At 41.1% G+C, this 25,605-nt stretch overlaps 1 protein-coding gene across 12 annotated transcripts in view; it reads left to right on the top strand.

The window, feature by feature from the left end:
* Positions 1 to 8,247: 8,247 nt before the first annotated feature.
* The window catches only part of PPP3CA (protein phosphatase 3 catalytic subunit alpha), a 331,315-nt gene continuing 313,957 nt past the window's right edge, over positions 8,248 to 25,605 (top strand). For 7 of the 12 annotated variants that reach the window (XM_074040211.1, XM_045393372.3, XM_005555544.5 and 4 more), the window contains exon 1: positions 9,392 to 10,263. In XM_074040211.1, the coding sequence (XP_073896312.1) occupies positions 10,206 to 10,263 (58 nt within the window). In that variant the 5' untranslated portion in view covers positions 9,392 to 10,205. Of the gene's footprint in view, positions 8,761 to 9,391; positions 10,264 to 16,932; positions 17,050 to 25,605 lie in introns of those variants that run through there. The other 5 variants (XM_074040210.1, XM_015450692.4, XM_074040213.1 and 2 more) reach the window with 3 other exon arrangements.

The following is a 25,605-nucleotide window of genomic DNA, read 5'->3' as shown; positions in this document are numbered from 1 at the left end:
TAAGCTACCGAGATTTTCCATTTTTACTGCAGCATAGCCTATAACCTGCCTGATCATGACATGGAAATAATCATGGAGAATATTCAGTTAATAGCTCAAAAATTCACTAAGACTACCTAGTCAAAGTCTATCTATCCCTCTTTCCATCCATACTGATTTTTCTCCTTTCATTTTTTTTTAACTGAGTGTGCTATAGAAACAGTGGTATAGGCAAAGATGAAAGTAGAATATGATCATTCTCTACTGTAGATAAGCATTTCCATAAGCACCAGAATCAGTAGATGAAAACTTACAGAGGGCATAAAGTAATACTCTTAGCTGCTCTTTTTAGGGGTCTTTTGGTTGTAAGGAACATAACACTCAAACTAACTGTAGAAAATAGGGCTTATTGTAAGGGTACTTAGGGGTTTATATAGCCAGAAAAAAATTAAACAATCATGCGTTGGAAGGACAAAAAGGACACAGATTTTGAAATGTCTCTTTCTGCTCTCTCCACCCCTGTTGAATCTGACCTATTACCCCTCTACCCAGAATGGCTTCATCTGTTTACACACCTTGCACATGAATCATGTGCTAGTGGCTACCTTAACCCCAGCCTGCAATTCCCTGTATTCAAACAACAACCATACACTTTCCTCTGAATTTTAAGGGCAAGCCCTTCACAGAGGGCATCTGGTTAATCCAGCTTACTTGTGCAAATTAGATTAGGGAAGTTAAAGGTTACCAGCCCATGGGTACCCCCTAGTCAGATGTTCATCCACCCTAGTCCAATATCCTGTAATGACAGTGATTAAACCTGTGACCTGAAGATCGCTTGGCAGGTGAGGCTACTGAGGCATTTTACCTACAGCAGGGATGTGGGCAGGACAGGCACCCTAAAGCATATTAACACGATTTCCAGGACTGACTAGATTTCTCTGCTCTAGGCATCAGGAACACCCTGAAATAGAGAGGGAAACTCTTTTGAGGGAATGCTCCTAAACAACCATAACCCAAACTGTATCCACTTCCTCTGAAAATTGCTGCTATCTGTCCTAATTTATCACCAGAGAATAGCTTAGATGTTGCAAGCAAACAATAGAACCCTTTGTGTATTTGGAGAAGGAAGAGATATGAGTAATACTGGCCTTCCCTTGGATCTATATAAGTAATTATTCTTACAGTACGGATGTGTGAGAGACACACCTCATGCTAAAAACTAAACTCCTGAATTCCATTTGTCATCCTCAAGGCCTGAGTCAACGCTCTACTCTACGAAAGTTGACTTTGTAACTTTAAAAAACCTAAATGTTAAATTTTAGTTTTTCCTAAAAATCTTTTGAAATGCTTATTTAAACTATTTAGAAGATTAGAAAAACTAACACAGACTAGCGTTGTAATCAAATATTTGTTTTTTTTTCCCAATAAACATATATTAAGCACCTGGAATATTGTACGCATGTTACAGGCATTGGAAATTCAGCTGGGAACAAAACAAAGTCCCTGCTCTCAAGGTTCATATTAGCTAACTAGATGACAGAAGACCAACAAACAAATAAGTCAAACACAGCATACATACAGATGCAATGTCAAGTAGTTATAAATAGTGAAAAGGAACTGAATCCCTATAAAGAGGCAGAGAGTGACGAGGCACTATTTTAGTTAGGTATGCAAGTCTGCTTTGTCAAGATCACAAAGAATTTCCCTTTTCATTAAAATCAACAATCAAATTTCAGTTGTCATTTTACTTATCATATCAGCTTGATTGACACAATGCATTTGCTTGACTGTGGGGACATTACCTTTCTATCCCAGAAGCTGAATCTTTCAGTTGGTTTTGCTGGTACCTCCTTTTCTTCCTACCTTCTAACTGAAATAAAGTACTATTATGCCCACGATTTCCAATTTTATACACAGACTTTCAAGTTCAGGCTTATATATCCGACTGCCCACATGCCATTTCCACTTCCATGTACAATATGCGCCTCAGAGTTAACATATCTAAAGCTAATTTTAGATCTTCTCTACCAAATATGCTGTCCATTTCTAATGTTTTCTTTCTTAGTAAATGTTAGCTTCTCTCTTCCATTTGCTGAGACTCAAAATCTTATAGTTCTTCTTGATTCCTTTTCTAATTTTTTCTCACATCCTGTATCCAATCCATCAACAAATTCTGTTAGTTCTACTTTTAAAATGCACTTGGTATTGGATGCTTTTCACCACTGTCTTCTAAACTGTATAACCCAAACTACCTTATTTCCATTGGATTATGACAACAGTCTTTTAACTGCATCTTCCCATTTCTATTCATTCTTCCTTCCCTCCATTACATCCAGGGTCAGTTTTTACACAAGAATGATTGTTTTCTTTGAATTTAAGTCCTACTATATCACTTTCCTAACAAAATCCCTTTCATTTCACCCAGAATAAAATTCAGTCATTCCTATGGTTAAGGCCCTACATAATCTGACCTTTCATGATCTCCCTAACCTTATCTTGTACCACTCTTTCGAGTTCATTCTGCTCCAACTTCACTGGCTTCCTTTCAGAGTTTGTAGACTCTTAACTCTGGACCTGTGCACATGCACTTCCTTTTACTGGGAACTCTCTTCTTCCACATACTGGCATAAATATCTTCATTATTTCATTTGAATCTCTGTTCAAACATCACCTTCTTAGGGAGACCTTCCTGGTCCAAGCTGTCTACAACAAGTACAGTAGTACTTTAGTATCTGTGGGGTTTAGTTCTAGGACTTCCTGAGGATACCCAAATGCACAAATTTGCATGTAACCTATGCACATCTTCCTGTATATTTAAAATCATCTCTATATTACTTATAATAGCTAACAAAATGTAAACGCTATGTAAATAGTTATTACACCGTCTTGTTAGGAAATAATGACAAGTAAAGAAAGTCTGCACATGTTCAGTACATATGTAGTTATCTTTTTTCCCGAAATATTTTTGATTCAAAGTTGGCCTAATCCATGAACGTAGAATCCACAGATATAGAGGGCTGACTATAGTACCCTTCGTCCCATCACTTCTGTCAATGTCCTTAGCACTGTGCATTGTCTGCACTTATTACTTAGTTTGCCTGACATGTTTTTTTGTGTGTGTTTAACTGTTATTATTTTTTCTTTACTGTTATCTATCTCTCCTCACTAGAATATAAGTTTTATGAGGTCAGAGATTTTGCTTTGCTTTGCTTTTTTTCATACTATATTCCTAGTGCCTGATATGTATAAGTGTTCGATAAATACTTTTTTTTTTCTCTTGAGACAGAGTCTCGCTCTGTCGCCCAGGCTGGAGTGCAATGGCGCGATCTTGGCTCACTGCAACCTCCACCTCCCAGGTTCAAGCGATTCTCCTGCCTCAGCCTCCCAAGCAGCTGGGACTACAGGCACCTGCCACCATGACCGGCTAATTTTTGTATTTTTAGTAGAGATGGTGTTTCACCATGTTGGCCAGGCTGGTCTCAAACTCCTGACCTCAGGTGATCTACCCACCTTTGCCTCCCAAAGTGCTGGGATTATAGGCATGAGCCACCACACCAAGCCTCAATAAATACCTTGTGAATATATGCCTTCCACTAGCCATGAATAGTAGTTAAAAAAAAAAACTCACTAATTGGAAATAAATGGAAAGAAGGCTAGCTGATTCTTCTAAATGGTAGAATATTTACTTGCAAATTCATGAATTTTTAATCAATAATTGGCAAAATCTGTTTCAAGTAAAAAATACATCTTTGCCAACTTAGATGAGTGAAACTCGTTACTAATTGCTATATTGATTTTGTATATGCAAATGTGCTTTTAAAGGTCCTGACAAACTTTCTCCTAAATTGATTTACCGGGTCTCCTACGATTTGTCTGTACCTGTAGTTCGATTAGTAAGCCTTTTACTGATATTGTTGTAGTCATTCTCAAAGCACCTAAAATGTAAACTTCAGCTCATTTCATGTCAAACATTCTGAAATTCAAAGTTTAGAGAATCCAGAATACATAAAGTTTTACAGTATGTATATTTCTTGGATGTTTAAAAATATGATAGCACATATATTTTAAATGCAAATATTTATGACTTGGCACCATTAATGTATTTATAATTTTCAAAATCAGTAATAAAATTAAAATTCAAAGTAAGAGAAAGGACTAATAACATTTCTCTCCAGCATATGTGTGTGTGTGTGTGTGTGTGTGTGTGTGTGTGTGTGTGTGTGTGTGTGTAGGGGTTGATGTGCATGTTTTTAATTTTATGAGTCATATTGAAATTTCTCTGAGACTAGGAACTATATTACTTAGGCTAGTAACTTATATAGTGGATACCAATACATTTTAAGAATTCATTCAACAAAATTTGTTGAGCACCTACTCTGTGCCCAAAACTAGGATACGAGATGATGATACAAATCTATTAAAAAATAAAATAAATATGATAATTTATTAAATACAAATGAATAATGATCACAGATTGTCTTGCTAAATTCTATGTAAAATACATATTTCTGCATACATTTAGCATATAATTCCATAAATTATAGTTTAATCCTAATGGGAAAAAAATAAACTTATTCCTGGATACATTTGATATAAAAATTTTTTATACTCCTTGAAAAATAGCTTTTCTAAATGGGTAAAACTGCCTTCTGAAAGAAACAAGGCTCAACAAAATTTCAAGAGCAATGAAAAAAATAAGCAGTAAAACTTCCTTTTAGTTTGAACCTCAAATTAGATCTATGTAGAACAGCATATTTCATAGAACCTCTATGGAAGCAGGGTAGAACTAGACAATGTGAGAAGGAAATGTCACAGGAATTAGCTTTAAGATAATAAATCAAAGTCTCATATGCATTCATGGCCCTATCAGGATTGACTGTCTACTTTGCAGGTTCCTCAGCATTGTGTTCCACTAACTTAAGTGAGGATACGGCAGACATACTGCTGTCTACCATTAGCTACTCAGAAAAAAGTGAATGCCTCAGAAGCGTCATAATCAGAAGTTATTTACTTATTTTTATTTTTTTTGAGACGGAGTCTCACTCTGTCACCCAAGCTGGAGTGCAGTGGCATGATCGCGGCTCACTGCAACCTCTGCCTCCTGGGTTCAAGCAATTCTTCTGCCTCAGCCTCCTGAGTAGCTGGGACTACAGGCGCACACCACCACACCCGGTTAATTTTTGTTTTTTTAGTAGAGACGGGGTTTTACCATATTGGCCAGGCTGGTCTCGAACTCCTGACCTCGTGATCCATCTGCCTCAGCCTCTCAAAGTGCTGAGATTACAGGAGTGAGCCACTGCACCCCGCCATAATCAGAAGTTATTACTCAACCGTAATATCCAAATGCTAACACATTTATCCAAGAATCAAAGGAAAGTTCAAAATTTTGAAAGCCCGTTATTTTCAAAACAGAATATAACATACAATATTTTATTTTATTTTAAAAATAAAGCATCTGATAGAGCACTTAATAATAAACTAAAACATACTTTGTTTACTATGATTTGCACCAATGGAAGTAAGCTCTGTGGAGCACTTAAATGCACAGATGATTCCAAATCCACAATATTTTCTTTTTTGCCTACATATTTATCTTCATAATTAGTTTTGGTATATCTAACAGTTTTTCTTCTCCAATAGAAAGAGGAAGTAGCACCTCACACCTAGATGTTTGCAGAGAGAATATATATCTAATGATCATATAAAACTTTTAAATCCTTGAATGAAGGAACAAAATCTTTGAATCCTTTTTTCCTCCCTACGTTTTATGCATCATGTAGCGTAGGACCTAGTACAGAATAGGTGTTCAAAACACAAGTGGTCAAAGAATATTCGTTTACAGATAATTAAGATTTGATGCTCATGTATTAAAAGAAGTAAGAGTATTTTTAGTCTTCTGGTAGTTCTCTTATATTACAGTAAAACAATAATTCTAGGTTTTGCTAAGGATTGTACTTTTTGAACTAATATATTACTTTTGCAAATTAATTTGGTAATATTAGCTATTCTAACAAACATATCTCCACATTTTAATGGAGTAGCAAAATAAATGGGTAAAGCCTAATGCATATTTTCTTAGTAAGTGGGCAGCATTCCTCTGTGTTGTAATTAAGGGATTCTCCTCTTTGTCTCTGGGGTTCTGCCTGCCCTGGGTCTTAGAAGTCTCTGCATTCAGCTAAGGATGGGAGTCCATAGACTAGAAAATGTATAACCGCTGCTTAACTGCCTTGGCCTGAGAGGGACCAACCATCTCAGCCCACAGTCTGTTGATCAGAACTAGTCACATGGACCTACTTGGTCAGGCTAGAAATGGGATCCCTCACTGGGCAGACACTTCCCAGAGTGAATTATACTAAGGAAGGGAAAACACATTTTTTTGGTAGACAAAAAGTTGTCTTTTTTCAAGTTTTTGCCCGCTACGATTTCTTGATAAGCAGGACATTGTCAAAGTCAGCATCTGGGAACTGAAGTAATCCCTTCAAAATGTAAATTCCAAAGATAAGGTATTCTCATGCAAGCGGTAATATAATTATGGACTGCTAGGGCAGTCTAATATGGGGGTTCCCAACTCCTAGGCCACAGAACAGTACCAGTCTGTGGCCTATTAGGAACTGGACTGTACAGCAGGAGATCTGCAGCAGAGTGAGCAAACATTACTTTCTGAGCTCTACCTCCTGTCAGATCAGCAGTGGCATTAGATTCTCATAGGAGTGCAAACCTTACTGTGAACCATGCATGCAAGGGATCTAGGTTGCATGCTGCTTATGATAATTTAATGCCTGATTATCTGAGGTGGAACAGTTTTATCCTGAAACCACCCCCCACTACCATCCACGGAAAAATTGTCTTCCACGAAACCAGTCCCTGTTGCCAGAAAGGTTAGGGACCTCTCGACAGGACAGAAAAAGAATGGCAGTAGGAGAGGGTAGGACATCTGAAACAGTATCTGAATTAAAAAGATGATCTGGCTGTCTACTTCAGGAGGCCAAGTATATGAACACAAGTTGTTGCTAGTTAATATGCTGCTGTCCTGTTTCCCTTAGAGTAGGATCCAATTTTGTTTAAGAGGTGTCAGTGTTGCAGCAGTTATGGAATCATACACAGGCATTAAAAGTTCCTGTTGATAATGTTTTGGGAAGTGATTATGAGTCATAACTTTTTTTTCCCCATACATACCTTAGCTAGGAGGTGTCCTAGACTTGTAGCGGACTAAAGGGTGTGCCTGAAAGGTGTGCCTTTATTTCCTATCTGTATCGTGTAGTTTTATATGGTGCTGACATTTTAAGCCTTCTGATCTTGGTTCAAAGATGTTTATCCTATACTCAGTAAAAAGTTAGTCCAAATAACGGTGGGAACTTCATTTTTTTCTAATATGTAGGAGAGAATGTCTTGGCCTTGGAAATGAGCATCCCTGGACATGGTTTCCTGGTCTTTCTGAAGCAGGCCCTCTTCACCCACAGGTCTTGGCATCGCTCCCTCACTGTGTGCCATCTGGCCAGGGACCAGCTTCCCAAATCTGCCTTAGCAACTAGCTCTGCCTGTGCTCAGGAGGCTGTTTTAAACAACCTCTTCCTGAGGAGATTACAGTGACCTCTCAGAGCTCATAATTTTATGTTCTCTGAAAATTCTAGGCTTTATTGAGGGCAAGAACAATTTTCGAATACACTCCCTCCCCACCTAATTACCCACCACAGTGTCTGGCATATAAATAAAAGGAGTACAGAAAATGTATTTATTGAATGAATTGTCTAATTGCCACCCAGTATCCTGGGGTTGGAAATTGGGCAGCAGAATCTCAGTGCCAGTGGCAGGCTCCCTATCCTGGTGGGATACACCCTGCGTCTGCTCTTTTTGCTAGGCCTCCACAGAGGTATCTAGTGTGTGTTTCTATACAGTGCAGTCCACATCAAAGCCATGCTGCGGTACAATCAGTCTCTTACTCAAAATTTTCAAGTTTGAGCTTTAATCTAATCCTTGTCTCCAAAACACTTCTGGCTTCATCTCCCAGCTCCCTACATTTTTCGTTTTCGTGTGTGTGTGGCATCAAATCTTTTATTGGACCCGTGGTCAATTGAGAAAATAGGAAAAACCTGATACTGAAGGACTTTGGAAATAAAACAGGAAAGACGAAGGGTGAGAAATTTATTCAGATTTCTTCATAATTCCCCCCAAAACCTCCAACCATGTTGCCAGTCCTTGGGTGCTGCGGTTGGTCGCGGAGAGGGGCTGTGTGGAGGTGACCTTCTGGTAGACGGAGACCCGCTTTTCAGACTCTGCGGCACAGCAGGCGGGCCAGGAAGGAACATTTGAGCCACTATCACTCTTAGCTCTGCCGAGTCTGACTTTCTCTTCTCTAGTTTCTTTTCAACCGGAGGGACAAGTGTGGGGATCCGCTTTGGACTCCAAGGCCCTGCCCGCACTGGCAGCACCAAGCGGGTGTAGAATGACTCGAAGGAGCAGGGAAGGAAGATGGATGTCAACTGTCCCGGCCAGTGGCTGCGTGTGTGTGTGTGTGTGAACAGGGAAAAGGCCACCCTTTCCCGTGTTTCTCCCGTCTCTTCGGTTCTTGGAGATCCGCAGGGCTGTCCCAGGTAACTCCGAGTTGCCCTGGGTCGCTGGGGCTTGATCAGCATGCTCCTCCGCTAGCCCGCTCCGGCGTTCCACAGCGCCCCGCCGCTCGGTGTGCACGCCTGGGTGGGACACAGTAACAGCCCCTACGCCGCCAACGCAAAAGCAAAAACAACCGTACACCCCATCGCAGTCGCAGCTTTTCTCCGCAAGGTAAGTTGTTTATTCGTCGCCGTTTTGGCTAACCTCCCTGGACAGCTGCGGCAGCGACGGCAGCTGCGCCGCGGGCGCCAAGCTCCCAGCCTCTTCCTTCCTCCGCCCTCTCAGGGCTGCCTCTTACCCCCACCCTCTTCCCTCCTATCCCCGCCTTTTCTCTTCTTGCCCTCTCGTGGGCCACGCAAACACCCGGAGACACCCTCTGCACTTGGCTACTCACACTGCGGCTTAACCCAGCCGACAAGGCACGCTTGCCAAAGAGGCGCGGGTGTGCGTGTGCGGGGTCCGCGTTCAGAGGCCAAAGGAGGGTGGCGTGGTAGAGCCCTTCTCCTCCCGGCCGCGACCCCTTGCCCACTCTCTTTCCCTAATCTCGGCCTGCCAGCAAAAGTGACACCTGAGCAGGGACTGGGCGGTGGAGGCTGCAGGCCCGCTGGTCCGGCAGCTGGGAGAAAACAGAGCAAGGGGCGGGGACAACGAGGAGGAGCGGGAGGCGGGACGAGCGGAGAGGCCGCCACCTGGCACTGAGTGATGTGCACTCTAGCCAATGAACGTGCGGGACTCCGACGTCGGGGCGGGAGGTCGGGGGCGGGCTCAGTGGGGAGGAGGAGGCTGCCGGCGCGCAAGAGGCGGGGGCCGGGAGGAGGAAGGGGAGGAGGCGGAGGCGGGCGCGGTGTCGGCGGCGGCGGCGGCGGCGGCAGCGGCAGCGGCGGAGGGGGGTAGGCTGTGCCCGGGACTGTGTCTGCCGAGCTCCGCGACTGTGCCTGTGTGAGTGGAGGAGCGGCGCGGGGAGGCAGAGGCGAGCGCGGGCGATCGCGGCGGCGGGACGTCTCCGGCAGCCGCGGCACCAGCAGCGGCGCTCGGTGTGGAGAAGCAGCGGTAACAGCAGCAACAGCAGCAGCGGCAGCAACAGCGGCAGCGGCAGCGGCAGCAGCGGCGGCCGCCTCTCCGCCGCCGGGGACGCCAAGGTGCGGCTGGTGGCACTGACATCGGCGGCCCTGCCTCTTCTCCCTCGCCCCCGGCCTTCCCCATGTGATCGGTCTTAATCCCGACCGTGTGTGCGCGCGTGGGGCTCCATTCCGCGGTGCCGGTTCTCCGTGCCGGGGTGGGTGCTCGTGTGTGCGCTTCTTCTCCCCATCCCCCTTCCCCCAAGAATAAAAGAAGAACCGGGAGGCGTGCTTAGAAAATAAATAAATAACCACCACACACGCGCAGCCCAGAGCGAGTCGGCTGGGCTGTCGGCAGCGGCGGAGGAGGAGTGAAGGCGGCGGCGGCGGAGGAGGGACGCGCGGAGAAGGCAGCAACTTTAAAGCCAGCTCAGAGCCTAGACCTCCAGCCGAGCGGTTTGCAGCGCGGCGGCGGCGTTGAGTGTCTGGCCCGCCGGTCCGGTCGGGGTGTGCAGTCGGACGGACGAGCAGCGCGTCGCTGTCCTCCGGCGGCTGGAGATGTCCGAGCCTAAGGCAATTGATCCCAAGTTGTCGACGACCGACAGGGTGGTGAAAGGTAAGCGGAGCGCCGCGGTGGCCTGGGTGCACCGTGTGCCGCAGGCGCCTGGGCAGCTCGCCTCGCCTCGCCTCCCCTCCCCCGCCCCAGGTTCTCCCCTACCCGCTCCAGCCGCGGACCTTCTAGGATATTGTGCAACCCGCGAACCCCCCGCCCCCGCGGCGCCCTTCCCCCACGCGTCCCACCCAGCCTCACTTGGGGCATTTTTATTGACGGGGGCGTCAGTTGGCAAATGGCTGAGCCGCGGGGAGGTGGCGGCGGGGGTGGCGGTGGCGGGAGGGGGCGCCCGGGGGGTGGTTGCTGGTAGGGTGTAGCTGCTGTGACAGAAATAGGAAGTGGGTGGCTGCTCGCAGGCTTGCATGGGATCGGGTTTATGGTTTTCTTCTGCAGAGGGAGGGGTGATTTATGGCTTTTAAAAAATTAATATGGCATTTTTATGTGGCCGTGGCTTTCCACCGACTGCCTCGCTCCGGCAGGGTTCTCTTGGCGCTCCATTGCAGCAATTCCCTCCGCGCCCCCTCCCCCTCCCCCTCCCCTGGAAGGGCCTGCACAGGACTCGCGAGAGAGCGGGAGAGCGTGGGGGGAGCCCGGCGCTTCCTTCCGCGCGGGGCGGAGGCGGGGGCGGCCGCTGGCTGGAGGGTGGCCGCGGGGGGCGCGGGAGGCGGGGAACGACCCGAGAGCACCAGCCTTTGCCGCCCCGGGATTTCCCCCGCACGCCCCGGGGAGAGACACGAAAACCACTTCTCTAGCCTCCCTTGCCATCCCCGGCAGGCCCCCGCCGACCTGTCATTGCTCTTGAAGGGTTCTCCACTCGTGCACACCTCCCAAGTGATAACCTCATTCCGCCTGCTTCCTCCGTGCCCTGGCATCCTTTTTGTAACGGGCTGTTTGATTCCTATTACTGCCTCCTCTTCCCCGCCTCCGGGATGATAAACTCCTGGCGAGGATGGCACTGAGGTTGCTGGCAAAGAGAAACTGGGATGTGCGGAGTGAGGAAGGGGACAGGCTGTGGTTGTTCTCTCTATCGCACGGGGATCCACCGGCCTCCTTGTATTCCTAGGTGTAGTGGGGGAGGAATCATCCTATGAATCCTGGAAGGATGAGGCAGCAGAGCAGACCCGCCTGGATTAAGTAGTATCTCTCATTCCTGGGGGTCAGGACACCAAGCAAAGCAGGGATGGGCATGAGCTGTGCGCGGAGCGGGCCTCTGAAATTGGAAACAGCTCTGGCTGGTGTAATGTGTGTATGTGGTGTGTAGAACAGAGATGGTATCTAATGTGGCCAGAGCATGCAGCTAGAGTGCAAGGCAGTCAAGTCGTTCGCACCATGAGCACTTGAAAGTGAAGTAAACCCAGCAGCCCAAAGACCATGATACACAAGTCCCTCTGGGGTTTCAGAAATGATTCTTTCTCCTTAGAGGTTTACTCAATTTCTAAAGTAATTTTTCTGTGTGAGTGGCAGTGGTGATGGGGGAAATTGTGTTCCCTTTTTTCAGAAAGAACAAAATATCTTCTTTTGTTTTGGTTATACCGGAATCATTCCTGCTTCAGTTTCTGTGCAGGATTCATACACCCATGAAAATAATGAGGAAATAGCTCTGCAAAAATTATTTGAAATAGGGCTGCAGAGAGATGCACAGCTATTTTATTTTTCCTGCGGGCATGGATTTTCATGGAAACAGTCCATTCAGATTTATTTGAGAGAGCTGTGTTTTGCATGAAAGGCTTCTGTTGACATTTTCAAAAATTGAGACCCTTTGCTGGAATATTAGAGAATGATAACTGTCTCCTTAATGTGTGAAGTTTAGATGTAGCTCTAATCTAGGTTAAGATCAAAACAATGTAAAACTTACAATTCAAATGATACTAGTGAATGTGTTGGCAATTAAAAAAACACTTGTGCACACATAGGGTCACATTCCCTGTTTTAAATCACAGGATGTGGATTCTTAATGTAAATGTAAAGTCATGTCATCAGGTGAACATGTAAAAATAAATGTTTATACTTTCTGGCTTAGTGTCTCTACCAGTTAGAATGGAAGAGCAAATGGAAGAGCCCAATCAACCATTCCAAGGCTACTTTGCCTTGGTTTTTTTCAATGCTGTATCATTATAAATGACTTTTCATTTTAGATACACACACCCTCCCATAATTTCAAAAATTTTATTTACATACTATGTGGATAATAGACTCAAAATAGGAAAAGTTAATTTTGCATTTGTTTTGATAGAGATCCTGGTGTGAGATGTGAAATGTGAAATTTTGTTTATAGAAGTTTTGTTGATGAATCCTGATTTTAAGGTGGATACCCTGTTGTTGTTTATCCTGTGTTTTCTTGTAGACTTTATATTATTGGCATGAAAGGCATTATCCAAGGTTGGATTCAACATTTTGTCGTACATAAGATTTTTGTGATTAGTTATTTGAGATAATCTATTTTGATTATTATCCTTCTGTGAAATAATATTTCCTCTTGAATATGTATACACATATTGAATGAATGGAAAGTATGGGTATGCTGGATGTGAAACCTACTAACAAGTGATTTAATTTCCAAAAATTAGATAATACGGAGTTTAGAAACCATGATTTACTTGAAATTTTGTTAGAACTTCATCTCAATGGCTATTTAAATCATTCTTTAATACAGAAAAGAAGTTATCCTTGAGGAAGTATTTGTGCCCCTTAAGTTTTCTCTTTTTTACAAAGTATGTGTAGTATTATTTACTATATATGCATACAGAAATAAATATTCAGATTGTTATTACCATGGCATGCCGTGGCATTTGCTTACAGTTACCATTGTTAGTGTCATCTGGCTTTTGTTGTATAACAGATTGCTATTTACAAATAAAGATGTGCTTGTGGTTTGTAGTAATATGATGTGACTGTTTTCTTAATTGTACTTTTAGAATGCAGCTTTAGAGAGGTAGGTTGAGTTTGTCTCAACTATGTTATTTTTGAGGTTTATAGAATCTGCTAGCATGTATTCAGAGACCCTGATCAGTTCTAAACCTTAAAAATGAAAGAGAATGATGGCAGTGGAGATGAAAAATACTCATTTAGATTATCCCAGGAGAAAAAGTTACTTCAGTTAGCAAAACTAGTGCTGTTTCATTTTGAGTCTTCTTGGATTAAAACAATGGAAAGTAGAAAAATTCAGTGAAAACATCTTGCTAATGACATTTGCTGGAAATCAAAATAGTTTGATCTATTTATTGTTTTACATTATGTTTTTAAAGATACATACAGCAAACCGACGGCAATAAATAGAAGAATAACCGTCTTCCTCCCCTCAACCCCTGTCCTGATTTTTCTCTTGGTGGTACTCTACAGGCCTTGTCCCAAACTTTGGCTTTTCTTCATTTCTCTCTATTCCTGCTTAGAATGTTTTGTCTGGCCCTAGCATTCCCTGTTGGTCATAGAACTTTGCTATGTAATAGTTAAAAATACTTAGAGGAAATTAAACCCTATGTGATAATGAGTGTTTGGCTTTGTTAAATCTCTTAACCTTCCTTCCCTCTGTTCCCATCCCCAAGTTATTTTGTGATGGGACTTTTACCTTAACTCAAACTGATTGTAATGGTAGAAATTTTGTAAACTATGGGAGGCTGTTGAGAATAAATTTCTGAGAAGAGTTTTATGGAATCTCTCAGAAACTGTAGGTCGTACGTTGTTGTGCTTTGTGTAAGGTTGCTTTTGGCTCTAGAGAATGAGCTGTTTTCCAGGTGTATTCACAGCTTAGTACTTCATGTAGACAGAGTACACATAGGGGAATTCTGAAAAGATACTAAGATCCTATATAGAAGCAAGAAGATGCTAATTAAGTATTAGTAAGTAAATAAGGATTCCAGTCACTAGTATTTCTAGCTGGGTGAGACTGATAATACTACTTAAAAAGAAAACAAATATGCCACATTGGTAATAACTGTGGTGTTTAGACCTTGATGCAACAGAGTAGTAAATAATGTCATTTATTTGTGGTGTTCCAAGAAGAACTTGTGAATTTATTTTGCTGACATTTTGTTACCATCAGTTGAGTTTCATGTATCTGGTTTTCAATTTGAGTATAGTGAAACTTTATTAATTCAGTATCATGAATTTAAATTTATTGTGAAAAAACACCAGTGTTTGTTGGCTGAAGTTTACATCAGCATTGGATGTGAAGAAAGGGGTCCAGTAATCAAAAAGTATAAACAACGTAGTTCCAGCATTGTTAATATGCCAAGAGAACAAATTCTTTTCAATACTTAGTGAACAGTGTGCAAATTCATCCTGCTCGTTACAAGTTAGGTTGGTCTATTTATTAACATTTCCTTTCGGGACTATTATAAAGTGAATATAACACAAGTACATTGTTGTAAATACATTCAGTAAATTTAATGATTAATGCAACAATTGAGACTGGGATTCAGGGGAATTCTGGTGATTCTAAAATGCCATCAATTAGAATAATCAACATTTTGAAGATAATAGTTTTTTTGGGAAGTGTGGAACAGAACCCTTACTTTAAATGGACAGTATATCTTAAGACATCCAGTTAAAATAGGAAAAATTTAACATCTAGCATCTAATTAATGAGGTTTACTCTAAGATTTGTTTAAAAATATGCCTTTTAAAATCTGTTTGTCTCTTTATTTATTTGTAATTTTAGAGAGATGAAATATGATTTTGAGATACCATTCATTTATAACTTTTGTAATTGGCCTCTCATGCTTTTCCTTATCTTTTTTTGTGTCAGCTATGTGTAAATTTGAAACTAATTATGACACCAAATAAAGAATCCATTTAGGGTGACCTCATTGGAAAACACCATTTTTGCAGAGATACTCACTCTCCTTTTAGCAATGGAGATGTGATGGTTAAATTACCATTTTGAATACTTCCAGAACTGTGAAGAATGGTGGTGATTCATGATACAGAATTTTGATAATTACTAAAAATCATTTTGTCAATTTTTTTTCAGCAACTTTCTGATGTAGCAGTCTCTTGATATATAAGAGGGATATGGTGAGACCTTGAACTTCAACTTTCTGTAATTCCACTGGTATATGTTATAACTTCACAGGCTAACTTTCCCTATACATAAAAGGGGATTAATTGTATCCACTGCCAACTTGTGAGGACCAGAGGATAATCAAATGGGATATGGGGGGTGGGTGGTTACACTTTGTCCACCGCCTGGTAATGGCGATTCAGTCACTGCTAACACAGAATTAGAAATGACAACATGTTATGTATGTTTTGGTCACCTGAGAATAATCAGAACCATTAGTATTGAAAGCCATGAGTGCCTTGGGTCAAGAGTAGGTTATGATGAATTTTATTTTTATAGTTAAAGAAGTGGACACAGAATACATAGAATGGTTACAGGTAAGTGTAAACAAATTATTTTCTTTATTAAAGAGGCTTTTCTCACTTAAAAATATTTTTGAAAATTGCCACTGGCCAGGTGTGGTGGCTCACACCTATAATCCCAGCACTTTGGGAGGCTGAGGTGGAAGTTTGGACAACATAGCAAGACCATATCTCTTAAAAAAAAAAAAAAAAAAAAAAAAAGAAAAAAAGCAAATGGCCACTTCCTTTGGTATATTTAAAGTCTCTTCGCATTTTGTTACCCATTTTGTTTTACTCAATAATTAGCTATGTAAAATGGTGTGATTGGGAGAGGAAGCTTTTTATATTTCTGTATTTAGTAGACATAAAATTCTGGTAATAAATATTATGATCTAGTTTGACCTTGGCCTGAGGTTCACTAAAGAAATACTGTTAAACATTGCTTTCTGTTCAGGTAAATATATACACAGGAATAGAATAGCATACTCTCCTGCAAAGGAATGTCATTTACTTTCATTTTGAAGGATGTTGTCTTAAGCCTGTTTGTCTGAACTCCAGGTAATGACCCACACTGATGCTCTGGTTTGACAAACAAAATCCTCAGATTTGATGATTTTGTTAATTTCTAGAGCAGGCTCAGGTCAAAATATCAGTCAGTGATTCTGAGGTGTTGCATTCCTATTTTTAAAGCAGTCATTAGGTGGGACTGATGTGTGCAATGAAATAGGATTTTAGTTTGTAAATTAAGTCTTTAGTACTCTTGACATTTTCAGCATTCTAAAATCATTTTATTTTACAATAATTCTATCTTTTATATGAATCCATCAATTATATTTCATTTGAGAAGTCAAATAACAATATTGTATTCCTCCATGGTTAGGGGTTCTGAATAATGGCTTAAATCAGATGGGTTGTCAACTTTATGACCTAGCCCAGTTGCTGGTATCTCAAATCTGTTTTAACAAATACGCACTCGGATAGTGGAAACTTTAGATATTAAAAAATAAAAGCCCTCACTGAGGAAGTGGCAATAAATTATTAAAATGCTATGTTTTTGGAATTCAAGTAGATTCTTTTTGAGACCATCATAGAGAGGAATAGAACTTTGTTTTCCTTCTTTTTGTTTTCCTTATCCATGCTTTTGGATAGTCACAGCAAAATATACTGTGACTCTATTTTAAAAAATGGTCTGCCTGTCTGTGAACTTCTGTCTCTTGCAACTGGAAGTTTTGTGTATCTTTCTGCAAAAGAGGAAAACAAGTAGATATCAATGATTTATAAAAGCTACCTCAAGATTATGACATACTACTTTACAATGTTTGTCAATTTCAGGTACTTTCGACAGCTGTGAAACCGGAAGAATGGTGGTTGATGTTCAAAGACAGAGTTTTATTTATATGGAGCTAAATTTAAAAAATTTTCATCAGCTCTAAGATTCTTAGACTTAAAGTGAGTCTTTCTGTGGTGATTTTATTGTCCTAGCTTTCCTTTCTTTGGGGAAGAATTAGTAGTAGTTTTCATTTAAAATGTCCAGTTGTTTCTATGTAATATCAAAATGTTTTGGAAATTCTAGTCTGTCAGTGTCTAAACTATGTGTCTTGGTTGCTGCATATACTTGGAAGTTGCATAAAATTGTTAATATTTGTATTCAAAGTTTTAGTTTGAAAAAAATGGTCATTGTCTTATTGGTCCTTAGCTCAATGCCTTGCTCATTATGCACTGAATAAATTCTTGTTGAATGATATGGGCATTGCAAAATTCTCATGTGCCTTCTGAAGCCTTTGTTTTTATTTTGAGTGTATTATATTAAGTTCCATTTGTAAACGGTTCTGTATGGTGACTGGCGAATTGGAGTGCTTCTTTCTCCAGCCCAATCGGGGCATGGAGTATGAGAAGGAGGCATTAATAAGGTTACACAATTAGAATGAGAGCTGTTTTGTTTGGTCACTTGAACTCACTTAATCCCTGCTGAATATAAAAGGCTAAGTTCTATTCAGTTTAGTTTATTTGCTTGAACCTGACACCTGTCTTTCAGTTTTTATTGTATTCCCCCTTAGGCTGATCAATTTCTGACAAGTGAGAAAAAATACGTTAATCAATGAGTGTTTGATTTATTGGGTGATTTGTGTATTTTAATTATTGTCTAGACATGGACTTGAAGATAAAATGACCTGGTAAATTTCATGAAAAAGAAAACAAATTGGAAAAAACCTGTTTCCCTGTTTGCATCTCAATATATCATTTCCTATAGTGCTTTTGTAATCCAGAAATGCAGCCTTCTCCAGCATGACCTCTTTCCCTTCTCTGGCCCCCAAAATGTCATTGGATGCCTTCCAGTGGAAAAATACACAGGCTATGAAAAGTTAAGAAAAAGGTAGCACTAACGCTGTTGACTCCTTAGATTCTTACAAGTGGGCTTTGAGCCATCCATTGACATTTGTTTTTAAAACATCTTGTAAGTTATGCCATTTTATCAAGTTAAATTAAAAGCAGGATATATTCTTAAAAGGATGGAACCTGAATCAGGAATTCAGGTTTATTTTATTTTTTGTTTGCTTTTTACAAAGGAATTACATTTTAAAAAATGATAAATCTGGCATTGTTGGTTCATTATATTTAATGCTATTAAAGTTACACACATTCCTGTTTTGTGTGGGCCTGATTATTGGGATAACAAACGTTCTCCTGATCATTCAGTTCTCTTCTTTCGAGCTTCAGTTCAGAAGTTGCATCCTCTGGGACCTGCATCTCCTGACACCTTCACTTAGAATAAAGGAATTGAGCCTCTTCCTTCTCACAGAGAACACCTTGATAAAAGCATGTTGCTGTGATGACTTGTTTCCTTGTCTGCCTCTCCTCCCCAGGAAGTGGAAAGTCCTAGAGACAGAAGTTCTATCTACTTTTGTATCTTTAGCTCTAGCACAGGGCCTGCTGTAGAATAGGCATTTGATACATGGTTGTTAAAGGAATGAAATAACATAAAGGATAAGATGGATTTAAATTTCTAAGTTATAGGATTCCTTTATGTTTTGAAATTTTGTCAATCTTAAATCATGATCAGTATGCAAACGTCTGATGAGTTTCTTGACTTGTAAGCGCACGTCGTTGTAGAAGTGTGTTTTCCTATGAAGTTTTGAAGTGCTGTATTTTATTAACTGGCATTATATGATTGTTGCTCAGTAGCCAGCATGCAGAAGCATAACTGGCAGAAGTGGCCTTCCCATGGGGAGTGGTTGGCTTTTAGTGGATTATTGTCACAATGTGTATAGGTTGATTTCCTCAAAGGTGAGTGATGGTTTCTTTCTCAGGAAGACAGGTAATGATACTAAGTTGAGGGGAGAGGCATTTGACAAGCATGTGGGAGGCCCATATTAGTCTTCACATGTGCAAATTGAAATGAATAAAAATGTATAAGATTAGGAATTAGAACAAAGATTAAAACATACTATACATCCTGATGACTTACTGTGTATATACCAATAAAAAATGTTCAGGCCCATCACAAGTACAGGCTGCTCATGAGTCACCTCTCCTGATGGCATGTCTGCATGGTGAGTGTTTTTAGAAAAGCTCAGTACTGGAATCCACACCAACAGAGTGGCAGTATAGTGAAGCACTTGCTCTTAGTCCCATCCTTACAGAAGACCACTAAAGCTGCACTACTCCAGATGTGGTCGTATGACTTCTGATTAAAGAAAGCCAGCTGCGGCTTTCCAAGCTCCATTTTATTTTTGTTCTGAACCGATATTTCCGGTCTCTCACATGGGCCAGGATATACTTTTTCTTACTAACACAGAAATACTTTCATTTCAAAGAGTTGAAGACTAGGTAAATTATAGTTTCCTAAATAAAATCTCACTGTTAGCTTCTGTTGGTTTGCATTCAGCAACCAGGAGGGAATCTCTGTTGTCATTGCCTCTGGTCAGAATTCTTCCTGAGTACTCTGTCTCATTCCACGTGCCCTTCCAGAAATGGATGTGTTAAATTTTGGAGTATGTTTTATAAAATAGCCCCCAAGATGATTAAAGGACTTTAAATAAATTGTGACAGGAACTGACAGATTATTCAGTCTGAACAAAAAAGGGTGAGTGGTGATTTAACTACAGGCTTCAAATACTAGAACATCTTTCTGTAGTTGATCATACTCAGATGTTCATCACGCCAGTCAACTACAGAGAGGAAATATTTAGAAGCATCAGAGAATTAGGTGATTTTTAAAAAAATTTAACCAGTTAGGGGCATTTGACTTTGAGATGGTTTATGGGAATCATCTGAATGGAGAGAATAAATGATTCTCATTTATTTTTGTTGTAAATGTGAACTTTATGTGTGCTAAAGAATAGTCTAAACCAAATGGCGTTTTGAAGCTGGAAGGATCCTTGGAAATAAATCTAATTTTCTGTCTGGCTCAGAATCCTTTATTTGTTGGGGAGAAGGATTGGGGGATGTAGGGGAGACCTTTTATCTCTTACACTTGCTCATGCTTGAATTTAGGCATACAAATCAGACTCCTAGAATTGGAAGGTACACCAGAATTCTAGCTCAGGCTATCTCTAATGTGAAACTCCTTGTCCAGCCTCTCTGGTGGATAGAATCCCATCCCTGCATGTACACATCTAGTGAGAGGCAGCTCTCTATTCCATATACGTCTCACTCCATCCTGGACAACTCTGCTTTCAAGGAATATTTTCTTGTGCTTGATTACAATCTGACGCTTTGAATATACTTCCTTGTTCTTAGCATTGCCCTACAGAATTCCATAGAATGAGTCTTACCTGTTTGCCTCCAGGGAGCTCATTTGATATTAAAAACAGGTTTTTTTTTGTTTTTTGTTTTTTTTTTGACAGTCTTACTCTGTCGCCTAGGCTGGAGCGCAGTGTCGCGATCTTGGCTCACTGCAACCTCCAGCTCCTGGGGTTCAAACGATTCTTGTGCCTCACCCTCCCGAGTAGCTGGGACTACAGGCATGTGCCACCTTGCCTGGCTAATTTTTTTGTATTTTTAGTAGAGACAGGGTTTCACCATGTTGGTCAAGCTGGTCTTGAACTCCTGACCTCAAGTGATCCACCTGCCTTGGCCTCCCAAAGTGCTGGGATTACAGGCATGAACCACTGCAGCTGGCCAGCTTTCTCGTTCTTAAGTCTGCTTTTTTTTTGTTTGCTTTTTTTTTTTTTTTGAGACAAAGTTTTGCTCTTGTTGCCCAGTCTGGAGCCCTATGGTGCGATCTTGGCTCACTGCAACCTCCGTGTCTTGGGTTCAAGCCATTCTCATGCCTCAGCCTCCCAAGTAGCTGGAATTACAGGCACCGCCACGACACCTGGCTATTTTTTTTTTCTTTTTGTATTTTTAGTAGAGATGGGATTTCACCGTATTGACCAGGCTGGTCTTGAATTCTTGATCTCAGGTGATCCACCCACCTTGGCCTCCCAAAGTGCTGGGATTATAGGTGTGAGCCACCCATGCCTGGCAGTTTCTAAGTCCTCCTCCATCCTAGGAGTCTACCTTTAAACCCAAGTCAGGCTGTTGGAGTCCCTTGAAACTGGAGAAGTGAACAAAGGTTGATCTTGACTGACTTATTCCACAGAATCTCCAGCATCTCGTGCTCAGTTACTTGGTACTCTTGCTTGCCCTTCCGTGTCCTCATGCCAACTTGGAACTCAAAAGTCTTTACAGGTGGGCCCAGTTTAGCATCCCGTGATACCCCTTGGGAGGGTGAGAATTGCCACAGTCATGATGCTCTTAGTTCTTATGCCTTTCCCATTGAAATTCCCTTGTTTTTTTTTTTTTTTTTCCATGACTTATGCAGTTTCAAGTCATCAAATGCCTAATCTGGTCTATAAGTAGAAGTCTCTGTAAAATCTAGATAGCAGATGTGTTTTAACAGTGACTTTCTAAAGGCATTGCTTTCACCTTTCATTTATAATACAGGCAAGTAATAAAGACAGGATGAAAGCATAGCACCATGTGGTGATAGTGGGGCTAGTGAAAGACAGGCCATGCCCCTTTGTTTACTTTTCAAATCACGCCACAAAGACAACTAGCTCAGCACCTCACTTGACCAGAGCCAAACCTTCCTCTTGTGCTTGCTTTCACTTGTGCCTAATCTTTGAAGATTGTCTGCTCCTAATGCCGTTGAGTTTGGCAAATTTAGTGAATTTGATTGTAATTTGATAACTAGTTTGAGTTTCACTGAGTTATGAAGGAGACCAGTGGTTTCCAACTATGGTGTCACAACACATTGTTGTGTTAGACTCAGCTGTGAGGTATTAACAGCTACTGATAACCTACAGAAGTTTGCCACTGACTTATTTTAAGATATCTGTGTATAAATGAGAGTGGATTCACATTCAACCCTAAAATGCTACTTTCCCTTGCATTCTGACATGAGGGGATGGAGCTTCAACTGTCATGGTGGGCATTTTGTATAACTTGCAGTTGCTGGATCTTACTGATAGGTCTTTAATCACAGTGGAAATTACATATGTGTGTATTTCCCTGAACATTTTTTTTATGTTGGTTCATTAGAATCTGGATTTGTTTATCCTAGTGTTTCATAGAAGTGAATGTTATATCATGTATATCTGGAGGGAAGAAAGGCCGAGACCTGTCATGGGAGACTGTCCCTTTGCTAGCCAGGTCTGTAAATTGAGTGGATCTTGAAACATTTAGGTAGGCACATTTGGGGTGACTTCAAAGTCCTTTATGAGGTCTTCTCTCCTCACACGTCTCCAGGGACTGCCATACCTGAAATTTCATGATTTTTTAAGATAAGAATGGCCTTTTTGATAGATATTTCCAAAGTACCTGATCTTTAAAACATAATTTACTGAACTGGATAATTTAAATTTTTTTCCCTTTGGATAATGTTGAATCTAGGAAAAAAAAATCCTGTTGTTCAGGAGACTTTTCGAGAGTGAACTTTCACGCTTCTTTTTAAATCCATATCCCATGCCTCTTTGAAAGTGTCACTTGGGGGTTGGGCGCGGTGGCTCATGCTGGTAATCCCAGTACTTTGGGAGGCCGGGTGGGTGGATCACCTGTGGTCAGGAGTTTTAGACCAGCCTGGCAAACATGGCGAAAAACCGTCTCTACTAAAAATATAAAAATTAGCTGGGCGTGGTGGCGGGTGCCTGTAATCTCAGCTACTTGGGAGGCTGAGGCAGGAGAATCGCTTGAACCCGGGAGGCAGAGGTTGGAGTGAGCAGAGATCACGACATTGCACTCAAGCCTGGGTTACAAGAGGGAAACTCTGCCTCAAAAAAAAAGAAAAAAAAAATGTCATTGGGTTTTCCGTGCATCCCTATTTCTCATATGATATAATCTCCTGCTTGGTAAGTAGATTATTTGCTTGAGTGTAAAATGGCTGTTAGAAAGATACTGCTTCTACTTATTAAGCCATCGATCTACCCATCCTGCTTACGTATGTGTCAGACTTTTAGCGCTCACTATGTGTGTGGCTCTGCACTATGTTCTTGCAGCCTAACATAATGTAGGCAATCTGAAGGTTACTGTCCAGTGTGAGAAGCAAAAGGAAACCACAGTATAAGTTGTGCTTACTTTAATAGCAGAAGGTGCTACATCCTACTGTGGAATGCAGAAAAGGGAGTGATAAGCTGCCTCCATAGACTGTGTTTTCGTTTTTTGCAAAAATAAATGTAATCAATATTAATTTGTGGGAAGTGTAGCATATATTGCCATGTGTTATGACTTTGAGCTTATTTTAAAATACAGATGGATGCCCGTTTTTGCCTGACATGATAGTCAGTGTTATCAAAGACAAGAGGCAGACCATTCCTTCATTCACTCATTTCCAAAACACTGAATACCATTCTGTGCCTAGTGCTATACAAAGCATGGGAGATTCAGTGTCGATAAGTCTTTGCTTTCCACTTAACAAGGGATGATTTTAATTATAGATTGTCTTCCTATTAAGTATGAATTTTAGCAGGCATTAAAATTAGTTTGATAATATGAGAAAAAAATGAAGATTGAGGCCAGGTGCAGTGGCTTATGCCTGTAATCCCAATACTTTGGGAGGCTGAGGTGGGAAGATGACTTGAGCCTAGGAATTTGAGACCAGCCTGGACATCATAGTGAGACCTTGTCTCTACAAAAAAACAAAACTAAACAAAAAAAAAACACTGTACATGTTAGTGCATGCTTGTTGTCCCAGCTGCTGCTCAGGAGGCTGAGGTGGGAGGATCGCTTGAGCCCAGGAGGTTGAGGCTGTGGTGAGCCATGATCATGCTGTTGCATTCCATCTTGGGTAACAGTATGAGACCTTGCCTCAAAAAAAAAAAAAAAAACAAAAAACAAAAAACAAAAACATTGTATTTGGAATTCTGCAGCTATTATAACTCACTTATGAGCAGGGTATATGAGATAGAATCATGGACTATTGAAGGTGGAAGAGGGCTCAGAAGTGAGCTAGTTAAACTATCTTTCAAAAAGAAAAGGTATTTCTGTTAGATGGTTAACAAGCCACTCTTCACTCCGCCTCCCTCCACATACTTCCAGTGATGGGGAGACAGCATCACAGTGTGGAAAGAGCATTGGTTTACAGCTAGACAAAACCTGGACTTAAATCCTCTGTCCTCCATATACCAACTGTGTGTCCATGGGCAAGTCATGTAACCATCCTGAACCCATTTTTCTTATGGAAATTTGGAAACAATACTAAGTTTTTAAGGTTGTTGTAACGGCGAGAGGAATATTATGTAAAATATCTACGGCGAGAGGAATATTATGTAAAATATCTAGTGTTAGTGCCTGCATGGAAAGTGTTCCCAATATATGTTAGGTATTGTAATTTTGCTGCTGGACAGCTCCTTTGAAAGCCATGCTTTTTACTTCTAGAAGGAGTAGTAATTATCATTAAAGTAATACACTTCCTCACCTCCTATCCACTATCAAATCCATTGTACAGTCATTTGGGGGACCCTACCAATCCACTGAGGGAGGTTGGCAGTAGCTGTCCAATGGCTGCTTTCTGTGATATTTGACATGGTATCACTTTGTTCTTCTTGAAAGGTTGTCCTTATTGGCTTTCATGACTTTTTATTTTCTTGGGTTTTTTGCTATCTCATCTTGACTGAATCCTAAATGTTGATGTTCCCTTATCCCTTTATACCTTCTTCTAGGCAGTCTCATGTCCTTACACTTACAGGATTGATTACTGCCTGTAGGATGATCACTGGCATGTCTGTATTTGCAACCTAGACTTTTCTCTTGAGCTGTCTCTCAAACCCTATATACAGCGGTTGCTATGGATGGGTATGGTGAAAATACAGTTGGGTGTCTTTTCTCCTGTGTTTCCTGTGCTTGGTGATGTCGTCACCACCCATCCAGTCAACTAAACATACCTTTCAGTTCAAGTCTTTTAAATACTTCTAACCTAGTGCTGCAGGAGCCTCACAACATCAGTGTCTCTGCTTTCAACCTTTTTCTCTTGCATACGTGTATTTTGTCACATTGTCACTAGGATTATTTTGTAAAATGAACATTTGATTATGCCAGTACCTACTTGGTGGTTGATCCCTTTTTTTACTGGTTTGTAGGAAGTCTGTATATTATGGAATTTGACCCTATCACATGAATTCTGAAAATACTTATAGCATATGTTACATTGTACTGAACTTATTTTAAGTCTTCAATGTATTTGAATATAAATTTTTGGGAGCTGGGAGCATTTTTTATTTGTATATGTATTCTGAATGTTTATCTGTGTTTGGCATATAATAAAAGTTGATTGAGCTGAAGGACCTAAACACCCGAAGCACTCCTTCCCTGCTTTTCATTTGCTTTACCTCTGCATGGAACACTTTTAGTCTGTCTGTCCTGTGTGAAACTTCTCTGAAACCCTTACCAGCTGTCTGTGCTACTTCTCGTCCCTTGTATGCACAATGGATCACAAATGTTTGCAGCATTTTTTCTTCATTAACTGAGAAATCTCTGAGGGGTAGGGTCTTATCCACTTGATCTCTCCAGTGCTTAGTGCAATGCCTA

Source organism: Macaca fascicularis, chromosome 5 (genome assembly GCF_037993035.2).
Source record: "Macaca fascicularis isolate 582-1 chromosome 5, T2T-MFA8v1.1".
NCBI classification, from domain to species: Eukaryota; Metazoa; Chordata; class Mammalia; order Primates; family Cercopithecidae; genus Macaca; species Macaca fascicularis.
Note: the sequence above shows the minus strand (reverse complement) of the source record. Positions and strands in the feature narration are given on the sequence as shown.